This window comes from Anolis carolinensis, chromosome 5 (genome assembly GCF_035594765.1).
Source record: "Anolis carolinensis isolate JA03-04 chromosome 5, rAnoCar3.1.pri, whole genome shotgun sequence".
Classification (NCBI taxonomy): domain Eukaryota; kingdom Metazoa; phylum Chordata; class Lepidosauria; order Squamata; family Dactyloidae; genus Anolis; species Anolis carolinensis.
This window is the reverse complement of record NC_085845.1, coordinates 100,651,711-100,678,660: the sequence shown is the minus strand read 5'-3', so window position 1 is coordinate 100,678,660 and position 26,950 is coordinate 100,651,711. Positions and strand designations below refer to the sequence as shown.

Genomic DNA, 26,950 nt, shown 5'->3' with positions numbered 1-26,950 from the left:
GAGCTGAGACATTTTAACATTGATAAAGCATCACTCCAAGAGACCTGGAGAGCAGGAGAGAGGCAGCTGAAGGAAGAAAAAGGAGGCTACACCTTATTTTGGAATGGACTGCCTGGACAAAAATGATAAATACATGGACTTGGCTTTGTTATCAAAAACGATTTAGTGAAGCATTTGTCTAAAGCACCCATAGGCATTAACCAACATTTCTCATCCCTCCAAATTAATCTTGCCAAAAACCAGCTTGCAACTATCATAAGTATCTATGCACCAATACTAGATGCTGAGGAAGATGTCAAGGAAACATTCTGTCAACTGTATATCTTCCTATATGAGATACCTAAGGAGGACAAAATTATCCTCCTGGGTGATTGCAATGCAAGCATTGGTTGAGATTTCGATTAGTGAGCAGGGACCGCAGGGAAAGAAGGGGTTAGAAACAGCAACCCAAATGGCATCCTGCTTCTGACCAAATGTGCAGAATACAATTTTGTCATAACCAACAATGACACCTGGAAGGCCAAAGTCTACCAAGTTCTGCTATAGTAGTAGGATGCATGCCGGTATTCAAATCCCTGCTAAGCCCCAGAAACCCATTGGTTGACCTTGGGCAATTCACATGCTCTCATCCTCTCAGCCGTATAATTCAGTGATAAGTCATATCAGCATTGTATTGAAGTTAGTTTAAAGATACATAGAATCCAGTCGTTGGGACTTTACACTACAGAGCAATAACTATCTAGAAACAAAGAAGATTTGAGAACCAGAACTGCATAAACTTCAAAGGTTTATTTTCCTCACAGAGACTCAATAGTGGCAACTAGGGGAAAGGAAGTTCAGATGTCTGTCAATAAAATGTTGTTTAATTGGGCAAATACAGTCTCCGATCTGTCCTTTGTGCTATGGCGCCTTCCAGTTTACTTAGTTAAGCATGGAAGCAGAACAGTGACTCTAAAGGTGACACTATCACTGGGGTTTCATGACTCTGAGAGTGTGTGATTCACACAAAGTCATCCAAAAGGTTTCTGTGGTTAGCAAGGATTTGAACCCTAGATTCCAGTTGGAGTCCAAAACACTATAACATGCTGACGTATCAAAGCAGCTTATGTCCCTAGTATAGCTTCAAGAGGCAACAAAGGGGAATCTCATTCTTGTAAGAGCAACTGGACTATGTTTCCTTTGTGCTTTAAAAATATGGGTATACGAGGGTTATCCAGAAAGTAGATTACATTTTGGAAATAAAAATGAACAAAGTATAGGAGAAAACTTTTACCATATGCAGTTGAAAGCCACACCCAAATACCACTTCTCTCATTATTATTATTATTATTATTATTATTATTATTATTATTATTATTATTATTATTATTATTATTTATTTTGTAAAGAAACATAATACATCGAAAGTGGTGGAACAATATATTGACAGGAAAGTGAGGGGGTGAAAGAGTTCTGAAAATAGGCGAAGAAAGAAAACAAAAGAGAGAAAAAAAGAAAAGAGAAAAACAAAAGAAAAAAAATTGATTGACTTCCCATCTTGACCTCGGAGTTTTCTCTTTCGTTGATTACATATTTGTATTTTCCCTTAGTCTCTTTTCGTTTAAACCATTTTATATTGTAGATAAGTCCATCATGAAGTCCATTCTTCTTTTTATCAGGAATTTTGTGAAGTTTGTCCAGTCTGTTTTAATCTTACCCTCTCTTATTTTTTGTGTTAGCTTATTCATTTGTATCATGCCCAAGATTCTGATTAACCATTCCTCGAAAGTAGGAAGTTTTTTCCTTTTCTAGACTTTCACTATGCGCTTTTGGAGAGTAACCATTTTATATTTCTTTTCCGTTGCTCCCTCTAATATCTATCCTCCAGAATACCCCACTCCCTTATGACCCTGTTCGCTGTGGTTTTTATTTTTATGTCTTTCTCACCCCGAGTTTTAACTTAATGTTCATGTGGTCTGCCCTTGTTTTTATTGTCTCCTTGTTTTATTTTGTAATGGATATTATTTACTGTATTGTTTATTGTATTGTGTTGTGCTGTTCTTTTATATGCTGTTTACATTGTATTGTTTTGGGCGTGGCCCCATGTAAGCCGCCCCGAGTCCCCATTGGGGAGATGGTGGCGGGGTATAAATAAAGTTTTATTATTATTATTATTATTATTATTATTATTATTATTATTATTATTATTATTAGTCTGGCCGCTGTGCTTATGTAGAAAAATATTCTGTCTTCATTTTTTTAAAATTTTGAATTTGTAAAGCTTAGTAAATACATTTCAGGTTCTAATTTAAATTTGATTCCTATGATTTCCTGTCTTATTTGATGTATTGTCTTCCAAAATTCTTTTAATTTCTTGCAGGTCCACCATTGATGAAAAAATGTCCCAATTTTTTCCCCACATTTCCAACACATATTAGATTTCTTTTGATTAAATTTTGATAATTTTTCTGGTGTGTAATACCATCTATATTGCATCTTGTACCAGTTTTCTTTAATATCTGTTGCAGCTGTATATGTTAGTTTCTCTTTCCAAATTTTCTCCCATTGTTCCAAATTCAAACTATGGCCTATATCTTTTGCCCATTTTATCATACATTCTTTTATGTATTCCTCTTCTGTTGCCCATTTTAGTAGTTGTTGGTACAGTATTTTTATTAACTTTTGGTATTTTTTCATTATGATTTCCCATGTTCCCTGTTCTTTGTTGAATCCCTTTTTAGCATCTTCTTTAAAGCTTATTTGTAATTGATAAGTGATAATACCACTTCTCAACATAGTTGCCATTCAAATCTAGGCACTTATCATAGTGATGAATGAACTTTGCAAATCCTTCCCCACTAAACTCTGCCGCTTGCGTCCTCAACCAGCCACTCACCCCTTCTTGCAGCTGCGCAGCGTCGCCAAAATGCTGCGTTGCCAGCCATGCCCTCATTGTTGGAAACAAGTGGTTGAGGACACAAGCAGCAGTTTCTCCAGTTGCTCCTGATACGGAAAAAAAATTACATAGCTCGATAGTATGGAATCATGGAATTGTGGTTGTATAAGGTCTTTAGCCTTCTCTGCTAAAAAGTGTTGGTACCTCACCAAACTACAACTCCTAGGATTCCATAGCATAAAGCCATGGCACTTCAAGTGGTGCCACACTGCATTAATTCTACAATGTATATGCATCCTTAAATAGAAACACAACATCACTCTCCATAGTAAGCAAATTGTGTCCATGTGGTCTTTCTGTTACCCATCTTCTAAACAAGAGCTTCTTAAACTGTGAGGGCCAGGCTCCCCTTAGCTCAATATTGGGGTCACAGAAGGTTCCCCCTCCCTCCACAGAGTAAGAGAGATGGTGGCTGCTTTTTTCAAAGGAAGAAAAGAAAATGCCCAGTTCAACTTTTGGGAAGGGAAACGGGCCTAGTGGAGACAGACGTCCACATTAAGCTTTTCGTATTTTACCCTATTTAAAACAAAAATATTCCTGCTAACAATGAAGACTCAATTTTTGTATGCCAAACTTCCTTTGAAGTATTTTAAATGTTGGGGAAATGCAGAGGGGGATCTGCTGGGGGAAGGAATGAAGTTTTGCATGCAATAAATTAATTATATTTTCATTTGAAAAATAAGTTTAGTCAAATTCAAAGCATAATTTGTACTCACAAAAATGGTCAGAGAGAATTCAGTGATATATCCTAGGTTCAATTCTATTTTCAATTACATGGCTAGGCATGATTTTTCACAAGCAGTTCAATAAACCCCCAAACTCTCCTAATTAAATATTAAATATTACTATCTTGTATTACTATCTTTACTGAAAGCTCGTGGTAGATGCAACCACTTGCCTCATTTGTGCACAAAAGCACTACTCATATTCTAACACTCTTGATTGAGCATTGCTGAAGACACGTTCAGATTGTTTAAAATCCCTCTTCCTTTCTTAGTCTTAGATAGCTTTTTACACTAAGAGGAGGAGAAAAATGTTCCAAAATGTTGAAATCTTCAATTCTAGTATATGCTGAATGCTGATCAGATGATTTGGCAGTTCAAAGATACTCTCCTATTTGAAGCACCTTTGTTGTTGTTTGAAGAGATGGAGGTCAATAACTGTAGTGGTGTTTCAATGCCAAAGACTGCTAGAAGCTCTGAAGTAGCTAAGGAACTTGTAGCAGAGGTTCAAAACAAAGTGCCACATGTTCTGAGCCATTTGTGACTTTGCAATGAATATGTGCCAGATGATCACCAGAAGGGTTGTTTTGATTGCATACTGGATATTCCTTAGTCTGGGGAGAGAAAGAGAAGAGCATCAGTTTGATGACAAACATTGCATAATAATAATAATAATAATAATAATAATAATAATAATAATGATGATGATGATGATGATGATGATGATGATGATGATGATGATGATGATAATCATCATCATCATCATCTTTATTTTTATATCCCGCCCCATCTCCCCGAAGGGACTCGGGGCAGCTCACAACAGGGACAAGCCCGAAACAACAACACAACATATTTGACAAAAACTTAAAACATTCCAACAATACACAAAATAAAATAATGGGCAATACATTAAAATCCAAGCAGATAAAATCAAGAGTAATTAAAAGTGGGGACAGGTTTCATAAACTGCTGTATCATGGAAATAAGTAACAGTGATAAAGTTCTGCTTAGGATGCAGAACGGATTATTCTCTTCTCCCGATTACATGTCATGGGGCTGATGTGATTTTTGCACTCTAATGGCTCTGCTTTGCTCTATACAGGAACATGGAGAAACCATGGGTTGTGGAAAACCAGAATCAGCTTGTGTTTTGTACTGTTTACTGAATTCTAAAGGTATGTGAGATAGAGACAAAGGAGAGGGAGAAGCATGCCACTCCTATTACATTAGAATTATACTGCTTTTGTTGATGATGGGTAATGCATGACTTCTGTTGCATTGGGCCCCTGTACATTTTTCCTACCATTGATGAATTTCCCCTGCAACTGGAGGTGGGGGTGAAAAAAGTTTGGTTTTTGCTTTAAAAGATTTATTTTCCTTTTGAAAATAAGACACTGTTCCTTGTGCACCAGTGGTTCCCAAATGCTTTGGCCTTCAACTCCCAGAAATTCTAACAGCTGGTAAACTGGCTGGGATTTTTGGGAGTTGTAGGCCAAAACCTGGGGACCTACAGGTTGAGAACCACTGCTGTACACTTGGTTTTAAATAGAGCCGTGCTTTCTGATGCACCCCCAAAACATAAATCTGCCTTCCAAGAAGATATGTGGGGGAGAACAAACCTAGTTTAAACAAAAAGGAGCCACATTTAGAGTGAATCTCCCCCTTCACCCCCTTTGTAATTTTTTTTTTTACTATTGCACCACTGGATTCTAACAGTACAATGATACATGATGCTGAAGTATACATGAAATATTGTATGTATCTTACTTTCTCAAGTGCTGCTTTGCTGCAGGAATTCCGGCCATGTCTTCCTTCAAAAGATATTTCTTTGTTCCTAAGCAGTAGTTTTCCATGTACTCTGACCAATGCAGCTGACGGACATCGAAGCAGAATAACTGAAATTAGAGGGGGGAAAGGAATAATAGAAGTGATATATCACAAATGAGGGGAGGAAGGACTGTACTTCTTAAATTTGCATATTCTATCAAGCAAAACAGATGCAGAATTTTAGGTCAGCAGACCACTGCTGTTTTTAGGATGGAGATGCTCTTCTCATGCCTCCTCCTCCTTCCATAAACACCACGTATTATACATCGAAGCTCCATGCACCTTGGTAATAATACTGGTCCAATAAAGACTTTTAAGGTGTCCTACCTAAAATGAGATGCCCGAGATATATGGGAGTCAGAGGAAATACTGTATTTTACCACATAAAAGTCACACTTCCCCCCATCATTTTTGGCAGAAAAACGTGGGGGTGTAACTACTACACAGTAGCGACTATTATGTCATGAAAATAATTTGCAGGTACAGAGCTTCACTTGGCTGGCATCCGAGTGAAGGCCCATAACTAGAAAGGGGGCAGGCACATGGGTGTGTAAGGCTTCAAATTGTTCAAATTGTTGTTTTACTACTACTGGTTTTATTTAGTATTGTACTGTGTGTTTATTTTATGTATTGTTTTAGAAACTTTGTGCCATATGTAAGCCATCTTGAGTCTCTTCGTGGAGATGGAGGTGGGATACAAAAATAAAGTTGTTGTTGTTGTTGTTATTATTATTATTATTATTTTATTTAATGACACAGCAAACATAATAATAATATGCTGGATTTCATATCTCAAAATCACAAGTCGAACACTTCCCAAGTGTCTAGGACTGTGTGATGTATTTTCGGATGATGCACGCAGATCCCAGTAGGGTGGCCTTTTGCAGTTGGCAGATCATAATTTTGTCAATGCCTATTGTTTCCAAATGCTGGCTGAGATCTTTTGGCACGGCACCCAATGTGCTGATCACCACCGGGACCACCTGTACTGGTTTCTGCCAGTGTCTTTGAAGTTCAATCTTGAGGTCCTGATAGCGGCTGAGTTTTTCCTGTTGTTTTTCATCAATGCGACTGTCACCTGGGATAGCGACATCAATGATCCAAACCTTTTTCCTTTCCACAACTGTGATGTCTGGTGTGTTGTGTTCCAGAACTTTGTCAGTCTGGATTCGGAAGTCCCACAGTATTTTTGCGTGCTCATTTTCCAATACTTTTGCAGGTTTGTGATCCCACTAGTTCTTTACTGCTGGGAGGTGGTACTTGAGGCATAAGTTCCAATGGATCATTTGGGCCACACAGTTGTGCCTCTGTTTGTAGTCTGTCTGTGCGATTTTCTTATAGCAGCTGAGGATATGATCAATGGTTTCATCGGTTTCCTTGCACATTATTATTATTATTATTATTATTATTATTATTATTATTATTATTTTACCCACCTGCTTGCCTGACCCCTTTGCAGTTGTGAGGCTTCACCCATCTCTGTTTCTGCCCCCTTGGCAGATATGTGGCTTCCTTTGGTTGTCAGCCAAGGAAGAAGGAACATGAGAGGGTAGCACCTTTCATTCACTCATCCAGGCATGGGTGAGCGAATAAAAGGTGTAACTATTATTCATGGAACAGCAAAAATACAAATTTTGGCACTCCACAAATGGCGGTGTGACTTGTATGCAGTGGCAACTATTATGCGATGAAATATAGTATGCTTCCCATTACATCTATGCACCAACATTGCAAGCACATGTTACCTACAACTCTGCTTGGCTGGATGCAATTACCAGAACTGTGGGAAACTTCTTTGCTGCTTTTTGTCTCTAACAGGAAGGGCAAAGAAGGAAAGCTTTATTCATCCCACAAATGGCACCATCTTTAAGCATGATTTTTAAAGCTTATTGGGGTAGTTTGCAGCTCTTGGGCAGCTTTCAAATAACTTGAAATTAAAACAAGCTATCAACATCTGGTGGAGAGGCTACATCTCTAATAACTTAAAATATATTCTTCCAATCATGCAATATATTATTTATTTAAGATAATACAGTCAATCCTCCATATTCACTGGGTTAGGGGCACAAAATCCCTGCAAAAGTGGAAACCCCAAACAATAAAATTGCATTTTTTTTACTTGAGAGAACACCTCTCTAGAAATATCTAGTTTCTCCAGCATGACTTATGGGCAACTCTCTAGGAATCTCTATGTCCTCCATCATATCCTATGATCAGCTTTCAGCATGAATCAAATTCACAAAAGTCAAATCTCCTAATGTGAAGGACCAACTATATTGTTTTTTGTTTTTTTTATATATCTCAAGAAAGAATATTTTCAAAAAGTAAAAATAAACCAAGTATCTGACGCGGATGTGAAGTAGAAAATGAAGGATGCTTGTTTTCTGCTTTCCAGAGTGTAGAAAAGGAAGCAATTGGTTAAATTACAAGAAAAGAGGCCATCTACAGAAGTCCACAAGCAGGGATGCTGATCAGAGTGGGGCACTCCAGATTACTTTTGCCATGGTCTGCACAGCCAGCCACTGAGCTAGGAAGTACCAAAAACTATTTTGGCAATGCCTTGCCCACATGCCTTGCCCACATTGTTCTGGACTTTGTGGCACACACCAGGCAAGATATTGGTCCTAATAACTGCTTTATGCTTATAATAACAATAGCCAGAGTGATGAAACAACACAAGAGATCGGAGGGAGAAATTGCTCCCTCCTTTAGCCCCACCACCAATTGCTTCATCACTCTGGGTAGTGTCACTCCAGACACCAATCGATATACACCACAATTGTTGTGCCCAGTGGGGTCCATAAAGCTCAAAACAATGAGATAAGATAGGTTCCATCCCTACTGCCAAAGCCTGGGGAAAGCGGGATGTCAGAGTAAACACTAGTGGACACTTCCTCAAATGAAAGTGGTACAACTTTTTACATAGGCCCAAAATGCGGACAAAAAATTTGCAATCATATTTTTATATGTATTTTTGTGGGGAAGAGTTCCATATAACTTACCTGGCAATCTTGAAAATTCACACTCATTTATTGTCATTTAAACTATTTTAATTAATTTTATATCAGAATTATTCCCAATGCAATGGGATGTAAAAGTATTTTTCATTAAGTTACACAGCCATAATCTATCTATATAAATGTTATGTTCATTTTATTTTGGAGTAAACAAAGCCACTGAACCAGATCACACCAAATTTAGCCACAAAAGAGTCATCCAAAATATGTCTTTCAACAAAAAAACCAAGAAAAATAAAGTCCCAATTAGAGGAAGTGAAAGAACTGTTTTTTCCCATTGCTGCCAGTTTGAAGGTAATCTCCGCCCACTTCGTCACCTAACAACCCATTCAGCCATTTAATAGCACTCAAGGCCTCTTCAATCAGGCCTCTTCCACACTGCCTATAAAATACAGATTATCTGATTTGAACTGGATTATATGGCAGTGTAGACTCAAGGCCCTACCACACACCTATATAACCCTGAATGCCAAGGCAGGATAATCTGCTTTGAACTGGATTATCTTGAATCCACACTGCCATATAATCCAGTTCAGTGCGGATTTTATACAGTTGTGTAGAAGGGGCCTCATATAATCCTGTTCTAAGCAGATAATATAAGATTATAAATATAATATGTAATAATTATTGTGATATAATAATACAGAACAATATAATCTCTAAAATCAGGACAGTAAATAAAGAACAACACCCAGAAGACAGGGGAATTCCACACAGGAAACAATCAGGGCCAGCTAACACCTCCCAACAAAGGATTCCCTCAGGCAGGAAGCAGCCAGGCTTTGAAGCTGCAAGGCCATTAAATGCTAATCAAGGTGACTAATTGCAGCATTCATACTTGCTGCACTGAGACTATTCATTGCTATTCGACCTGGCCAACCAAGGATTCCACAAGGTAGAAGGTGGCCAGGCTTGCAAGCAGCAAGGCTATGCAGTGCTGTTCAACCTGGCCAACCAAGATTTCCCCTAGATAGAAAACCCTCAGGTTTTGAAGCCACGAGGCTACTCCATCCCATTCATCCTGCCCAAGGAAGGATGCCCCTATATAGAAAGTGGCCAGGCTTTGAAGCAGCGAGGCTATTCAGTGCAATTCTAATTGCCCACAGCAACGCGTGGCAGAGCACAGCTAATACCAATGTAAAATATTTCAAACATGTTTCCTTACAAAGTCAGACAAAAAAAGACTTCTAGTTTCTAGAACTTGGATTTAGTGTAGGAATGCTGAGAGGAAGACCCAGAGTTCTGTTTCATTGCCTACTTATGACTACTCATCATAGATTATGAGAGAGCTGCTATGATCACCTGCATTAGCTGTAGTATGCTTGTGTTCTTGTTGGAGGATATGAGTATCTACAACTTACAAGTGCAGCAAATACAAATTGGTTGCCTTTTTGGAAGAGAAAGTTCAAATACTTCAAGCTAATATATCTATTTTTCAGTACAATTAAGGAGCATGATGTTTTCTTGGTCAGAGTGAGTTGACTGTCCTAGATGGGGAACACACACACGGATCATGGAAACCATAAGAAAATGCCGGATTCCTAATTTGGCAAACAACCCAGGTTTGTGGTGGAATTGACTGTTAGAAATTTGAATTGTTTAAATCCTGAACTCTGCAAACTATGTTACAGCTAAGAATAGCGAAGATAATGCCTACTTTCTTGTCTTTTGGATTAAGCTGATTCAATAACACGTTCATATTATCTGAACTCCATTCCCAGGTACAGCTGGCAAAATACTCAAAGGCCGCCATGGACTTGTGCAGACGGTTGAGAAGCTTCATCATCCTTAAAGAAAGAACAGAAAGAAATGGGTAGGACCCAAGATCACTGTAATGTTACTGGTTTGGAATAATAATAATAATAATAATAATAATAATAACAACAACAACAATAACAACTTTATTTTTATACCCCACCACCATCTCCCCGAAGGGACTCGGGGTGGCTTACCCGAACATAACAGACATAGTAAAACACATCAGTAAAACAAGTCAATAAAAACATATCAATAACAAATCAATAAAACATGGAGTGAATAAAAACATGAAAAACACATAAAAATAACTGGGCCATAAAGTGCATGTATTGAGGAGTGAAGTCAAGAGAATCACAGATAAGGGACTAAAAATGAGGTAAAACATGGGAACTATTCCAAGTGAAGGAATAGAATAAAGTGCAACAGATGTATACCACCAGAACAAGCCTTACAGGGGCAAAAATCATTCACCAAAGGCTTGTTGGAAGAGCCAGGTTTTTAAGGTCTTCCTAAAAATTAAAAGGGTGGGGGCTTGCCTAATCTCTCTAAGGAGTGAGTTCCAGAGCTGGGGGGCCACCACGAAGAACCGCGATTGTGAGGGTGGCGGGAGCGAGAGGAGGGCCTCCCCCAACAAACGAAGATACCACATAGGTTCATAGGGGGAAATGCGGTCATGAAGGTAGGTGGGTCCTCAACCATTTAGGGCTTTATAGGTGATAACCTGCACCTTGTATTGAGCTCGGAAAATAAACCGGCAGCCAATGGAGCTCCCTAAACAGGGGGGCTGACCACACTTTGTAATTCGCTCCAGTTAATAATCTGACTGCCGAGTGCTGGACCAGTTGTAGTTTCCGGGCCATCTTCAGGGGCAGCCCCACATAGAGTGCATTGCAATAATCCAGTCTGGAGGTAACCAAAGCATGGACCACCAAGGTCGGATCCAACTTCACGAGGTACGGTCACAGCTGGTGCACAAGTCTTAATTGTGCAAAGGCCTCTTCTGATGGTAATACCCCATGAGTTCAACTGGGGCCTGAGTGTCCATATTTGTTCAGTTATAAAGACTCAAAGGTGGTAATGAGGCATATAGAGTGGTCACAGGATTGAAAGTCCTTATGTAGCCAAGTGATGATCTTAATCTTGACTTCTGCTAGGCTCCTAGATAAAATTTGTGCCAAAGATGTCTGGACTGCTCTTTTTGAGGTCCATCTACACTTATTCAACTATGAGTCACTGATTTCAAGCGCCACGTGTTCCAGTTGAAGGAGATGTTGGTGATGGTGCACAGTGTCCAAAGAATGAGGATCTGTCTCCGGCAGAACATTAACAATTTCCTTCCGTACTCCCAAGTCTATTTGACATTTGAAAGCTATGATCAGAAGTTAATAAGTGGCTAGCTGGATCACTCAAAGGTCTAATTAATCTATCTTTCTGTTCACAGTGCCTGACATCATTATCATTATCTTCATCATCATCATCATCATTACTATCCCCCCCCCCCCCCCCCGGGTCTCCTGGCGTGTTATTTCCTTGTCCCAGGCGGGCACGAGGAGCAATGTTCTGATAGCCAGGTATGTTTTTTAAAGTATTTAATACATTTAATAAAATATAAAATGTAAATGAAGTTAGAAGTATGGTTATTAATATTTACAAGAGGGAGAAAAGGGGGGAAGGGAATAGAGGGAGAGGTCAGGGGGAGAGGGGGGAGGAAGGGGAAGAGAGAAAAAAGGAAGCAAGAGAAGAAGAGGGAAAAAATCGTACAGCCAGGTATGTTTTATTTTATTTTTACAGGGAAATTTGGGGGACTTCGGGTTGGCTGCATGTCATCTCAGTTGTAATCGGGATGGCATGTAGCCACCACTCCCCCAGGGAAAGCCTACGTTTTTTGGTGGGAGTGGAGACAGAAATCCACACCAAAGTGGGTTTTTTTAACGTGCTTTGGTGCAGATTTCTGGGCTGTCTGGAAGCGCCCATAATCTTGTCAAGATCTCAGAAATTATAGGAAAGATGTAACAATTCCTGGTGGTGATCTGGTTGAGCTTGCTCTAGTCATTATATAGTCTCAGTTCTATTAATTTTTCTTAACAAGATGGGAGCAGCTGCAGGAGAAAAGAGTGTTTTATGAAGCCCCTCTTTAGATTGTTCTTGATAAAGTGCCACTAACTCTGGTTCCAAGTCACCTTGTCTGTCTCCTGAGGAATCTGTATCACGACCAAGTAGCCACAGTAAGAACAGACCACGGAACAACAGACTGGTTCAAGATTGGGAAAGGAGTACGACAGGGCTGTATACTATCGCCCTACCTATTCAACTTGTACACAGAACACATCATGTGACATGCGGGTCTTGACGAATCCAAGGCCGGAGTTAACATTTCTGGAAGAAACATTAACAACCTTAGGTATGCAGATGATACCACTCTGATGGCTGAAAGTGAGGAAGAGCTGAGAAGCCTTATCACCAAGGTGAAAGAAGAAAGTGCAAAAGCTGGGTTGCAGTTAAACATCAAGAAAACCAAGATCATGGCAACCAGACCAATTGACAACTGGCAAATAGAGGGAGAAAACGTGGAGGCAGTGACAGACTTTATATTTCTAGGTGCGAAGATCACTGCAGATGCAGACTGCAGCCAGGAAATCAGAAGACGTTTACTTCTTGGGAGGAGAGCAATGGCCAACCTTGACAAAATAGTGAAGAGCAGAGACATCACACTGGCAATGAAGGTCCGCATAGTCAAAGCAATAGTATTCCCCATAGTAACCTATGGATGTGAGAACTGGACCATAAGGAAGGCTGAGAGAAGGAAGATAGACGCTTTGAACTCTGGTGCTGGAGGAAAATCCTGAGAATGCCTTGGACCGCAAGAAGATCCAACCAGTCCATCCTCCAGGAAATAATGCCCGGCTGCTCACTGGAGGGAAGGATATTAGAAGCAAAGCTGAAGTATTTTGGCCACATCATGAGGAGACAGGAAAGCTTGGAAAAGATCACGATGCTGGGGAAAATGGAAGGAAAAAGGAAGAGAGGCCGACCAAGGGCGAGATGGATGGACGGTATCCTTGAAGTGACTGGCTTGACCTTGAAGGAACTGGGGGCGGCAACGGCCGACAGGGAGCTCTGGTGTGGACTGGTTCATGAGGTCACGAAGAGTCGAAAACGACTGAACGAGTGAGACGACGACGAACTCTGGTTCATCAAGCAGATAGATGTGGGTTACATGGGCCTTGACCCCAAGCATAAGTTCATTCAGAATTTCATCTGCCAAACCTTCTTCATATCGATTGACAAAGGCTGCTTCATGCCAAGGCCAGTTCCTAAGCAATTAATTTAAAGTCACTCACCTGTGTTTCAATTTCTGGATCTGGCATTTGCTTTATAAGGTTGGAGTACATGACATGCAGCTATCAAGTTGTCCTACAGAGGGCTGTGTTGCTTCAATAGTGGAGTGGGCACCAGGCAGTCTAGCAGCAGCAGCTTCAGACAACAAGCTAATAATGAAAGCCACTCAGAAAAGTTCTTTAGGAAAATCCTGAGCTTGCAGGCTCAAAGTGCATGGCCCCTCCAAAAATGAAGAATCCTAACATCATCACATCAAACTTTTCTGGACATGCTATAGTGCATTTCTGGCATGGAGGTGGGCACAGAAAATAGAGAATTGGCAGAAGATAATTTTGTTTTAGTAGAGATGTAGTCTGGTTTCAGAAAAGTTATAGGTTTTCTCCTGTCCAGTTTGGAACAAAATTTTCAGTAACTAAATGTCAGCTCTTTATTACCTACATTGATTCCTATAAATAGAAATCTGCTATGGGCAAACTAACAAATGAAATTCCTACTTGCAAAGGGCTATATTTTTGTTCCATTTTTAGACTTTGCTTTTAATGATTTGGCTTATATGGTTTTTTTAAAAATAATTTTTATTGATGCTGTTCTAATACATTACTACTAAAAGCTAAAGGATAGGTGGGGAGGGAAAAATAGTAAGGTAAGTACATAGGAAAAACATGGGGTAGGGACTGGGAGGGGGGGGAAGTGGGGAAGGGAATAGCTGCTAGATAGGGGGGGGGGGGGAGGGACAAAAGTTCTTGCAACCTGCCAGGGGAAAGATGGCCTAAAAACAAGGGGATAGATGCGGGGTGTGTGTGTGTGTGTTGAATCCTGTTCTTCTCTTCTGTTCATCTATTTTCTTTCTTCATTCGTATTCTTTTATAAGGTAACTAGCTGTGCCCGGCCACGCGTTGCTGTGGCGAAGTATGAGGCCCCTTCTACACAGCTGGATAAAATGCACACTGAAGTGGATTATATGGCAGTGTGAAGTCAAGAGAATCCAGTTCAAAGCAGATAATATAAGATTATAAATGGGTTATATAGCTGTGTGGAAGGGCCTTGAGTCTACACTGCCATATAATCCAGTTAAAATCAGATAATCTGTATTTTATAGGCAGTGAGGCCTAACTCTGCCTGTCCCCTGGGCTGAGTGGGTTGCTAGGAAACCAAGTGGGCGGAGCTCAGCCTTCTAACTGGCAGCAATTGGATAAAAACAATTATTCCTCTCCCTCTAATTAGGACTTTATTTTTCTTTTCATTTTGTTGTATGAACGTAGAGGCATGGATGAGGGGTTATGCTGCCAAATTTAGTGTTTTGGGATGTGTAGTTTTGTTGTTTTGTCCTAGGCCAAAATTTTATTACCCTTTTATATATATAGATCTTCAAAAGCTGTTAAATCTGTTTTCTTTATGGCACTGCCACAGTTCTTTTTATTAGAAATGTTAATTTATCCATATCTTTAATTTCTATAATATAATTTCTATCCATTGTTCTTTAGTAGGTATTTCTTCCAATTTCCAAAATTTTGCCAGTGTAATCCTGGCTGCTGTTATGAAGAAGGTAAACAATTTATCCTTATTTGCCTCGATATTATCTGAGGAATTATACAACCCTAGCAGAAGGAGTTCCAGTTTCATTATCAAATCTAATTTTAGAATCTTATTACATTCTGTGTGTATTATTTTCCAATATTTTTCATTTTTTATACAACTCCACCATATGTGGAAATAAGATCCTACTTGTTCTTTACACTTCCAGCACCTATTCACTGTATTACTTTTAACCAATTTTCTTTGAGGCCTGTGGCATAAGTATATTTCATTTTCTTTTTTCAAATTATTTCCCATTCCTCTAAGCCTATTGGTCTTCCTATGTTCTTTGCCCATTGAATCATCGAATTTGTAACTTCCTCTTTTTCTGTTGCCCATTCCAATAATTTCTTATATAGGATTGTTATTTTTTTTTCTTTACTGGAAGGAGATTATCCCAAAATCCATTCTCCAGGTTAAAACTTGCTATTTTGTCTTTTTTTTTAATAGAATTACTTAATTTGTATATATTGCAGCCATGATATGTTTTTGTAGTGTTTCTGAATTTCCTCTAAACCTTTAACTGGGGGAATTTCCTCTCTATTCAAGATTTCCTTATAGGTTGGCCAATTTGTCCAACCTAAAAGCCTTCTTTGGTTGGCCTCTAAGGGTGACAACCACAAGGGAGTTTTTGTATAAAAATAATTTTCATATTTGTTCCATACTTTTAACAAGGCTGATCTAATAAAATGGTTTCCAAAATTCTTTTCTACTTTGGTCTTCTCGTACCACATGTACCCATGCCACCATGACTTATCGTTAGTAGACAAGAATAACACAAGCCAAAAATATCACAGTTAAAACACTTCCGTATGCCGATAACATGATATTGTCTAGGTTGGATTGAATAGATTATTAAGCAAATTTATCTCATTCTGTAGGGGGAATAATTTCAAAATTAACAATAAATCAAAAGTGTAAATTTTGGAAAAGAAAAAGACATAGTATAAATGGGTTGCTGTGAGTTTTCAGGGCTATATGGCCATGTTCCAGTGATTCTGGCCATGAAAGCCTTCGACAACACTTGGAGTCTCACTTATTCAACATAAAACAGGCTGACAGAATGTTGGATAAACAAAAATGTTGGATAATAAGGAGGGATTAAGGAAAAGCCTATTAAACATAAAATTATATTATGATTTTACAAATTAAGCACCAAAACATCATGTTTTACAACAAGTCTGCCACTTGTTTGGGAGTGCGGCTGCACTTGTATTGTTGTTGGGCGTGTTAGCCTGCTGTGTGTTGCTACCTAGAGAAACAGCTGTGAATCTGGTGGGAGGCAGATTGAGATGGATAATACCGAATGTTGGATAAGCGAAGGTTGGATAAGGGAGACTACTGTATGGTTTCTTGACGCCAATGCAATTAAACAGGTGGATTCTCTTACATACCCTTTGGATAGTCTTTTCATGTACAGATCTCTTCTCAATCTCTGAACTGTCTTTTGCATCCAGCCAGGATATGTCTTAATAGTACTCTGTGTGTACAATGCAATGTACATAATGTATGGTTCAAGGATGTGGTTTTTTTAAAAAAATCCAAAACGTTAGAAATTATCCAAAACTGCTTTTTGCATGCTATTTTAGGTGTAACCCATCCCCCCCCCCCCCACACAACACACACACTCACTTTTACACATTTTGGAAAAACATGGCTTAATTTTGCACAACATCAGCCAGATTCACAGGGCAGTCAGAAATTTACCAAGAAGACTGATGGCTTTAACTATTGCCTAAGATATTTCTACCAAGTATTCATTCAGGAGGGTTAAGTGACAGTTTGTTATTGTTTACTTTAACGTTGTGCTGCAATTAGATTACAGGTTGCGAGACAGGTTGCGAAATCTGAAAAAGGCAAAGGCGTATGCGTGAATAATTCTGCAATGTACTGTAAGCTGAAAGTTGCTCTGTATCATGGTTTACAATATCATAACACAGTATGAATGCCTTTCTCACCTTGGTTTCTTCCCAGTTAGCCTCAGATACAAATCATACAGAAAGGCTGGGGCCATGTGACTGACAATTGTTGAATACTGATGTGCCAGGTTGCTTGACGTCATGTTACCCTTCGGTATTCTGAAGGCTTTCTCCAGGGGAATTTTCTTGTATGTAGATAAAACGATAGATTCTGTATGATAACAGAGAACAAATGTTGTCATCAAAAAGTCTATGATGGTGAAGATGTGCTTGTAAAATATACAAATATGCATGAATGTGTATAATATTATCAGATTATATATGATATAAAAAAAAGAAGAAAGGGAGGGAGGAAAGAACAAGAGGGACTTTTGATATTGCAGCTGAATAGCATTTTCATTCCATCCATTCTTTACATATATATTAAGGCACTATTGTTATTATGACAGATACACAGCCTGTTAGCCAATCTGTTCAGCTTCTTTGCAATTTTCTAAATGTATGCCAAGATCATATTTCTACCTTTATCTTGTTTTCATTATGATTGTTTTAGCAGCATTGGGAGGACTGGAGAAACACTGACTTTCACTGTTGAAGCAACAATGCAATAAAGTTTGAGAAGGAAGAAATTGGGATCCCATTTTAACTGGTTTACTTATAGTTATGTATGCCTGCCAACAACTGGCAGGGTGAACAGCAGATGCCTCCTGGATCCTTTGCTGAGCATGGATGAACAACAAAACAGAGAAAAAAGTGAAGAATAGATACACCTGCTCACTAGCTACCACTAGCATGTTAAAGAACCATAGATTTAGAGATTTGACTACCATGGTGGAAATCATAAGAAAAGTAGGTTTGGTGAGAGAAAAATATAGCCCTGGATGAATTTTGGAAGGGGAGATTTAAATCTAGAAGATTTAAAAGATCTTTTTTACCTATGTAAGGCCTACCTGACCCTATTGATTAATTTCATAGGCTGAAACATATTGAATTGCCTTTACTGGAATGTATCCCTAATTCTTCCATGTAACTTCCTCAGTTACAAAATATTCTGCTAAAAAACCATTCTGAAACTTAACATCTTTGATACCTGTACATAAAAAGTGATGACTAGAAAGGTCTATTTTGTTGGAAATAGCAACTTTCTTCAAGCCTGCACTAGTAATTTTGTTTGTATATAAATCAGATTGCTTACTATATTGTATGTGTGTATTTGTATGTAGTTTTCCTTAACTCTATGTTGTGAGAGGGGCTGCAGACCATGTGATCAGAACTGGGACTGTTCAGGACTAAGACTCCATTTTAGAAACAGTATGCTTTCAGACGTCAGTAGAAACAATACAGTTTAGAAGTCTTTAGAAACAGAGAACCTATTAAACTCTCAGACCAGAGAGTTGCTTTAGACCAATGGTTCTCAACCTGGGGTTTCCAGATGTTTTTGGCCTTCAACTTCCAGAAATCCTAACAGCTGATAAACTGGCTGGGATTCTGGGAGTTCTGGCCAGAACACCTGGTGACCCAGGGTTGAAAACCACTACTTTAGACCTTGGATTGTTGTTTATAAAAATGATACCCTGTGTTACCTACATAAACTACTTCAAATTCTATCTGTAACTGGATTGATATGCAATGTACCTGTATGCTAAATACATAAAGTTAATGAGTAAACCAACTATGTTACTTTTAAAGAAGTCTACTTACTGTATTTTTGGTCTTTTGAGAGCATGATTTAAACCAAGATGTTTTAAGGGAGAGTAGATGCTTTTTTGGGCAACTGAAAGAATCCTACTGAAACTCTGCCCCCCCCCCCCCCGTCTGTCTGTCTGTCTGTCTGTCTGTCTGTCTGTCTGTCTGTCTCTCTCTCTCTCTCTCTCTATATATATATATATATACATACACACACACACACACACACACATAGATATATATTTGTGTGTGTGTGTGTGTGTGTGTGCATTGGCATAGCTTTGTCCCTAACAGTTCAAAGAGATATCTAGGTACATCAGTTTAACAGTTGACAAACCTAATTGCCTTGCACGAATACTAGTGGATATTTAACACTAGTGGATATTTAACACTAAGGAAAAGGTTGACTCAATCGAGTTTTTAACTTTTCTCAGGGAGATTCCTGATTTTCCCAAAATGGTGGTGAATTCCATTTTCCAAAAGGTTATGGAAATTTCAATTTCCTAAAAGGTTATGGCATCACTTTTTCCAAAAAGTTATGATTTCAAACAAAGTCATGCCTTTCCAAAGTTCATAATTCTCCAAAATATTTAGAGGAGAGAAAGTGACCTGGCTACCTATCAACTAAAACTGCCTTTGTAGTAAAATTATGTATTTATGTATGAGTTTATAGCCTCAAAGGCTCTTGGAGTAGTTTACAAAGTGATAATTTGCCAGTTCCAAGCCTTCAGGCTTGCAATCTAAATAAGATACGACACACAAAGAAAAGGGAATGATAGTGGGAGAGGGGATTCATTTAGTTCTTGTTAATTTGTTTTTAAATGCATTCTTTGATGTCTTAACTGTTGATTTTATGATATTATATGACTGTATTGGGCTTGCCCCCGTGTGAGCTGCTCCGAGTCCCCGTTGGGGAGATGGAGGCGGCATACAAAAATAAAATTATTATTATTATATTCTCTTCACCACTGAGGCCAATGCAGTGGCAGCTGGGATAGATAAAGGGCCTTTCTCATACTTCTGTGCATGAAAATAATGAGGATGCATTTTTGAAAAGCCTGTCCACTTATCTTATAAGGAAAACATTTCTCCCAATATGTAAAAAAAAGGATGAGAAATTTTAAAGCTTAATTTTCATAAGGATTATATGGTAGGTTAATGCAAAAACCAAGAGTGGACAGAGGGTGTCCTGCAAAGATTTTTTGTGGCCCCTAGGCCCCTCCCTCCCAGTGAACCAAATGACACCTCAGGTTAACCCAAATTAATTCAGCTATTCAAAACTGAGTTCAAAATTCAAAAGTAATTTGCATTCCATTAACCCAACAGGAGACTCAAGAAAAAGGAAATGACTGCAACCTCTCCTAGTTTGTGTGGTATTCCTCTTTAATAACTTCTGCAATGTTGATTCTGTTGAAATGTCATAGCTACATATGACCCATTAGGTATCTGTGAAGTGTTGGGATGGGCTTTAGCATGCAGGTTAATCACTGAACTTTAATAATCTTGCCAACCAGAAGGTTGAGAGTTTGAAGGCCAGGTCAGGGTGAGCTCCTGACCTTTAGCCCAGCTTCTGCCAACCTAGCAATTCGAAAACAAATGTGAGTGGATAAATAGGAACCACAGGTATTAATTTAGGATCGGCATTTTGATCAGAAAAAGAAGGAAGTTTACGAAAAAAGAAAGCTTTCAGCAGGGAAATGGAGTGACAGCACCCCCTAGTGGCCGGAACTCAGCACAGCCTCCAAAGATGCCGAAAGATGGGCAAGTCTATATACCTCTATCTGTTGTCTGTCTTGTCATTGTTATAATTGAATGTTAGTCATATATGTGGTCTGTGATCCACCCTGAGTCCCCTTTGGGGTGAGAAGGGCGGAATATAAATACTGTAAATAAAAAAAAATTCATTTAGGAGCCCCGGTGGCGAAGTGCGTTAAAACACTGAGCTGCTGGATTTGCAGACCGAAAGGTCCCAGGTTCAAATCCCGGGAGCGGAGTGAGCGCCCCTCTGTTGCTCCAGCTTCTGCCAATCTAGCAGTTCGAAAACATGCCAATGTGAGTAGATCAATAGGTACTGCTCCGATGGGAAGGTAATGGCGCTCCATGCAGTCATACCAGCCACATGACCTTGGAGGTGTCTACGGACAATGTCTTTGGCTTAGAAATGGAGATGAGCATCAACCCCCAGTCAGACATGACTGGACTTAACGTCAGGGGAAACCTTTACCTTTACCTAATGAAAAAAATAAGTGTTGGAGAGTTTATAAACCTTAATTTGAGACCATCAGCCTCTTTTGTCACACAAATCATTTTGGGAATGGTTTTAGTGCTAGATAGCAAGAAGTTATAATCTTCTCCATTGCCTCTAAGTGCAATGGATTTGCCTTACTTTTCTGTTAATTTAGGACCCAAGCTATTTTAAATCATTGTTTTTAATTTACTGCCCCTTTAAGAAAACTGGAACAGGACTTTGGGGAAAGGGAAGGCAAAGACTGAACTCAGAGCAGTTAATCCTTGAAAACTGTGGCAGCCCTCTTAGGCCTCTACTGCACTATTTATTTAACTTTCTTAAATATTTGTGAACTGGAGTGTCACATTTGGCAAAGCAGCTAGGAGGGCTTGAAAAGAAAGGGGCCTTACTCTCCCAGCACCAGTGCGTGCCAAAGACTAGAGAAAGCAATTTGCTACCAGAAGGATTCATTGAAGGGTCCTTGCCAAGCAGAGGCTGCATAGACCAGAACTATATCGTTTAACAGAGCATCTGTTTAGAGTAGCAGAAGGCTTTTTGTATCCGCTTCAGAGAGAGCAGCATTGGGGTGTTTGTGACTCCTTAGGCATTTTGGCATCGGGTAATTGAAAACTACAATCAAGAGCTGCTTTGCTTTGCTACAGCAGGTAGTACTCCATACTCCTGCTGATGAAAAAGAACTAGGCTCCATCTACACAGACATATATTGCAATTTGAAACTGGATTATATTGTGAGTGTAGACCCATATAATGCAGTTCAATGTAGTTAAACTGCATTATATGAGACTAGATCTACACTGCTATATAATGTAGTTTCAGAATGCCGTTTAACTGCATTGAACTGGATTATATCGCAGTGTGGATTCATATAATCCAGAGAGAAATGTTTGATGGACAGAAAAACATATGTGGGAGGGGAATCAACTCAAAGTACAGATTTTAAAATAAAAGGACAAATATGCAACCTTCAGCAATTAAAAAAATAGATGGAATTTTATAACCTATCAGATTGAAAGCTAGGTTGTGGTTCACAACATTTTTTTGACCAGGGACCACTTGACCAGTGACAGTGTTGACCAGGGATCACTCTCCAACATTAGTACCAAAAGGATTACAAATCAGTTTTTGGTCAACTTTAGATTCGGTTTGGTTATTTGGGTGAAGATTCAGAAAATTGTATTGGATAGACCACATCAGCTCTAGTTTCTGATACAGAACATATGCCGTCCAGTAATCACTATCTGGGAGCCCCGGTGGTGAAGTGTGTTAAAGCACTGAGCTGCTGAACTTGCAGAAAGGTCCCAGGTTCAAATCCCGGGAGCGGCTTTTGAGCGCCCACTGTTAGCCCCAGCTCCTGCCAACCTAGCAGTTTGAAAACATGCAAATGTGAGTAGATCAATAGGTACCTCTCTGGCGGGAAGGTAACGACGCTCCATGCAGTCATGCCGGCTACATGACCTTGGAGGTGTCTACGGAAAACGGTGGCTCTTTGGCTTAGAAATGGAGATGAGCACCAACCCCCAGAGTCAGACATGACTGGACTTAACATCAGGGGAAACCTTTACCTTTACCTTAGTCACTATCTGCTCACCCACAGAAAACCATATTTAATAATCTAGATCTGATGTAGTCTATCCAGTGCAATTTTCTGAATCAGCACCCCAAATAACCCCAGGAACAGCTCTAAAAACGAAGACACCAATAATTTTTTTTTTGATTGGGCTGTGTTTTTATCCGTAGTAGTAATGGTGAGGCCACGGACCATATTTTAGTTCTTGCAGACTGCTGGTGGTCCACGGACCACAAGTTGGGACCCACTGAAGTAGAGTTTTTTTAAAGTCAGTAATTGTAAAAAAAAATGTAATCAAGGCAAACTATTCTGGATTCAAAAAATTATGTGGAGGGAAATGAAATCAGTTTAGCAAAACTATGAGCATATCACCAAGAAAATGACGCAACTGAACCCCAAGAAATATTGCAGGTTTTCCAGCCAGTTAACTAGGTTTGAGTCAAAAGTCATATTTATCTCTGGCTAAGGCACCGCAGTTTTGTAGAGAATATGTCACTCCACTCCACTCCATTTCTTACAAGATCACTGAATAATAATATTTAGGATGATAGACAGGTTATTTTAGAAACTGAATGTATCAATGAACAAATGGGAAAACATCAAAAATGGACCAATGCTATCTAAAGACAGGAAGAGGCCCACTAATGCAAGAGTGTACCTACAGCCTGAGTTTTAAAAAGGAAGAATGATAAAAACAAATGACAATCCCTTGCTAAATGCAATAAGGGAAATAAAGCTTAGCTTTTAGAAAATTAAACTAGCTGTGCCCGGCCACGTGTTGCTGTGGCGTTGTCTGGTGGTGTTGGTGAGAAATTGTTGAGGTAGTGGTGGTATTGAATGTCTGTTGTATGGTTGTCTTTATGTTTAGTATGCACACTGAAGTGGATTATATGGCAGTGTGGAGTCAAGATAATCCAGTTCAAAGCAGATAATATAAGATTCTAAATGAGTTATACAGATGTGGAAGGGCCTTGAGTCTACACTGCCATATAATCCAGTTAAAATCTGATAATCTGTGGAAGAAGTCTAAGTGAGGCCTAATTGTGCCTGTCCCCTGGGCTGAGTAGGTTTGCTAGGAGACCAAGTGGGCGGAGCTTAGCCTTCTAACTGGCAGCAATTGGATAAAAACAATTATTCCTCTCCCTGTAATTGGGACTTTATTTTTCTTTTCTTTTTGTTGTATCAACCTAGAGCCGTGAATGATGGGTTGTGTTGTCAAATTTCGAGGTTGGGGGGCCTGTAGTTTTGTTGTTTTGTCCGCTGCCCTGATGTCATCACTCTTTTATATATATAGATTGAACTTAGTCCGCTAAGGCAAGCTGTTAAGAGTACTAACAAAACTTTCCCCAACCAACATAAAACTCCAGCGTGATTGGATACAGTATCATCTGCATTTACTGAATGAGTAAATTATAATCTTCCTCTGGAATCGTGGAAAACAGTTAGAAACAGATCATTAACTAGAATGGAAAGTACCAAGTGTGACTCCAGTACCCTCTATACAGTGTAAGGATTAATACAGCATTTTTGAGGAAATATTCAAATGCTGTAGGAAAGTTGAATCACTGAAGAGACTATAGCCAACTTGATTTGCTGGATGAAACATACATTTCCTTGAAGAAAAAACAGAAAGGTTCCCAGAAACAGAAAGGGGAGCCTTGTAAGTTCCTCATTGCTGCCAATAGGCCAGCTCTAGCTGCATTTTTCTACTACAGACCGAAAACAGCTATCCGGCTACCCACCCATTTTCAGGAGTCATGCGAAAACGGATAACAGTATCCAGCCTGCAGAAATGGATCGAGATTTAGGTGAAATGCACAAGCCTACTACACATAGCTGTCTCTTGGCAAGAGAGCCTGCAGATTGAATGCCAATGGGATCATCTTGTCAAATATAAATTTGAGACAGCAAGTAATCAAAGAACCAGGTTGTCATCAGGTCAAGTCAGAAATCCCAGCAAATGTTCACAGGCCAGTTGATGATTGGGGCACATAAGAGGCCACTGTAAGTCAAAATCGACTTGACAGCAAGTGATGACAAATATCTGCAAGATTCAGCTAGCTTTGACCTCATCAAGATTCAATTCTCATGGTTGGACTCTGATATTTCTCCTGAATCATGTGGGACCTTATTTCTGTGCACTGTATGTGAAAGAAGAGATACACGTGTTTCTGGGCTTTTGCCAGAAAGGCCACCTGTTTCAACGGTAAATGATCTGGCCAATTAACTAAAATGGACCACCATCCTGTATTTACATTCTTCCCAAGTACATTAACAAACACTAGCTGATGGGAACCAATCTGGCAAAATAAATGAAATGCATCCCACCTAAGCATGACTGGCTGCCACTTTCCCTATGTTTAAAGAAAGAAGGAATAATGATATTGCTAGCTCCTACCATGATCAGCAAATTGAATATAATTAGTAAGCTTTATACTGTTAAATTCCTCTTCCAGGATGGTTGATAAAGACTTTACAGCGGATGAACAGATAAGTTTTGGACTTAGGCATATTTCATTTTTGCAATAACTAGCAAACCTAAAACTACTCTAAATGTTGCCACTGTAAAAATCACATCTGTCTTTGATTTCTATTCTACTGGGAGGTGTATATGGTCTGCCACTACATATTATTTCTTAGGTAAAAGCATGAAAGCAAAAACCTAAAAATCTGATGCTATTCAGGGTGTCATTTTAAAAATAATGTTCCAGTATCTAAGCAGCAAAAGAAAGCAGCAGATATGCACAATCTGGAATAAATCTGTATGTGTAAATCATATACATTTATATGTATACTAGCTGTGCCCGGCCACGCGTTGCTGTGGTGAAGTATGGTGGTATGGGAAATAAAGTATTGAGGAATTGGTGGTAGTTAAGGTAAAGGGTAGAGGTTTTCCCCTGACATTAAGTCCAGTCGTGTCTGACTCTGGGGGTTGGTGCTCATCTTGAGTCTACACTGCCAGATAATCCAGTTGAAATCAGATAATCTTATTTTATAGGCAGTGTGGAAGAGGCCTGATTGAAGTGGTCCTGGGCTGAGTGGGTTGCTAGGAGACCAAGTGTAACTATGTTGCCCTGGCATTGAAATCCTTGAGGGCCACATAAAATGACATGGTGAGCCATATTCGGCCCATGGGCAGGGCCTCTGGAACTTTCAGCTAAAGAGATCCAGCTTCCTTAAACTACATTTCCCAGAATTTCCCTTACAATTACAAATGGCCCTTTGATGGCAGCCATAAGACTGACACAGCCCTCAGTGAAAATGAGTTTGTCTCCTGTGAAGCCATATGAGCAGAAAACCCAGAACAAGTTCTATTTATCTAAAGGCCCAAGAGTGGCAAAAAGACTTTCTTGTGCCACCAGATATTGGAAAGTGAACAGAATGGGTTTTTCATTATCTCTTCATTGTTTATTGCTCATATTGTCTTATAATTAATTTATTTTTTAATTTTGAATTTAAATGCATCCATTATTGATCTGCCTTTTAAAATAATGCTTGTATTCATAATTTTATTATAATTTTTATATATGTTGTAAACCAGTTTGAGTCCCATTCCTGGGAGAAAGAGAAATACATTGTTGTTGTTGCTATTACTATTATTATTGACACAACAACATTGTATGACACAGCAAACAAGATAAATATGCTGGATTTCGTATCACAAAATCACAAGTTGAACACTTCCCAAGTGTCTAGGACTGTGTGATGTATTTTCGGATGATGCGTGCACATCCCAGTAGGGTGGCCTTTTGCAGTTGGCAGATCGTAATTTTGTCAATGTCTATTGTTTCCAAATGCCAGCTGAGATCTTTTGGCACGGCACCAATGTGCCGATCACCACCAGGACCACTTGTACTGGTTTCTGCCAGAGTCTTTGAAGTTCAATCTTGAGGTCCTGATAGTGGCTGAGTTTTTCCTGTTGTTTTTCGTCAATGTGACTGTCACCTGGGATGGCAACATCAATGATCCAAACCTTTTTCTTTTCCACAACTGTGATGTCTGGTGTGTTGTGTTCCAGAACTTTGTCAGTCTGGATTCGGAAGTCCCGCAGTATCTTTGCGTGCTCATTTTCCAATACTTTTGCAGGTTTGTGACCCCACCAGTTCTTTACTGCAGGGAGGTGGTACTTGAGGCATAAGTTCCAATGAATCATTTGGGCCACATAGTTGTGCCTCTGTTTGTAGTCTGTCTGTGCGATTTTCTTACAGCAGCTGAGGATATGATCAATGGTTTCGGAAGTCCCACAGTATTATTATTATTATATTATTATGACACAGCAAACAAGATATATATGCTGGATTTCGTATCACAAAATCACAAGTCGAACACTTCCCAAGTGTCTAGGACTGTGTGATGT

General features: G+C 39.3%; 1 protein-coding gene across 4 annotated transcripts in view; it reads right to left on the bottom strand.

Annotated features, from left to right (window-relative positions):
• Positions 1–1,549: 1,549 nt before the first annotated feature.
• Positions 1,550–26,950, bottom strand: part of LOC100561569 (fatty acyl-CoA reductase 1) — a 98,841-nt gene continuing 73,440 nt past the window's right edge. For 3 of the 4 annotated variants that reach the window (XM_003221371.4, XM_016993919.2, XM_062981990.1), the window contains 4 exons: positions 17,132–17,303; positions 10,159–10,288; positions 5,425–5,552; positions 1,550–4,271 (listed from right to left, as the gene is read on the bottom strand). In XM_003221371.4, the coding sequence (XP_003221419.2) occupies positions 4,109–4,271; positions 5,425–5,552; positions 10,159–10,288; positions 17,132–17,303 (593 nt within the window). In that variant the 3' untranslated portion in view covers positions 1,550–4,108. The remainder of the gene's footprint in view (positions 4,272–5,424; positions 5,553–10,158; positions 10,289–17,131; positions 17,304–26,950) is intronic. The other variant, XR_010006536.1, reaches the window with a different exon arrangement.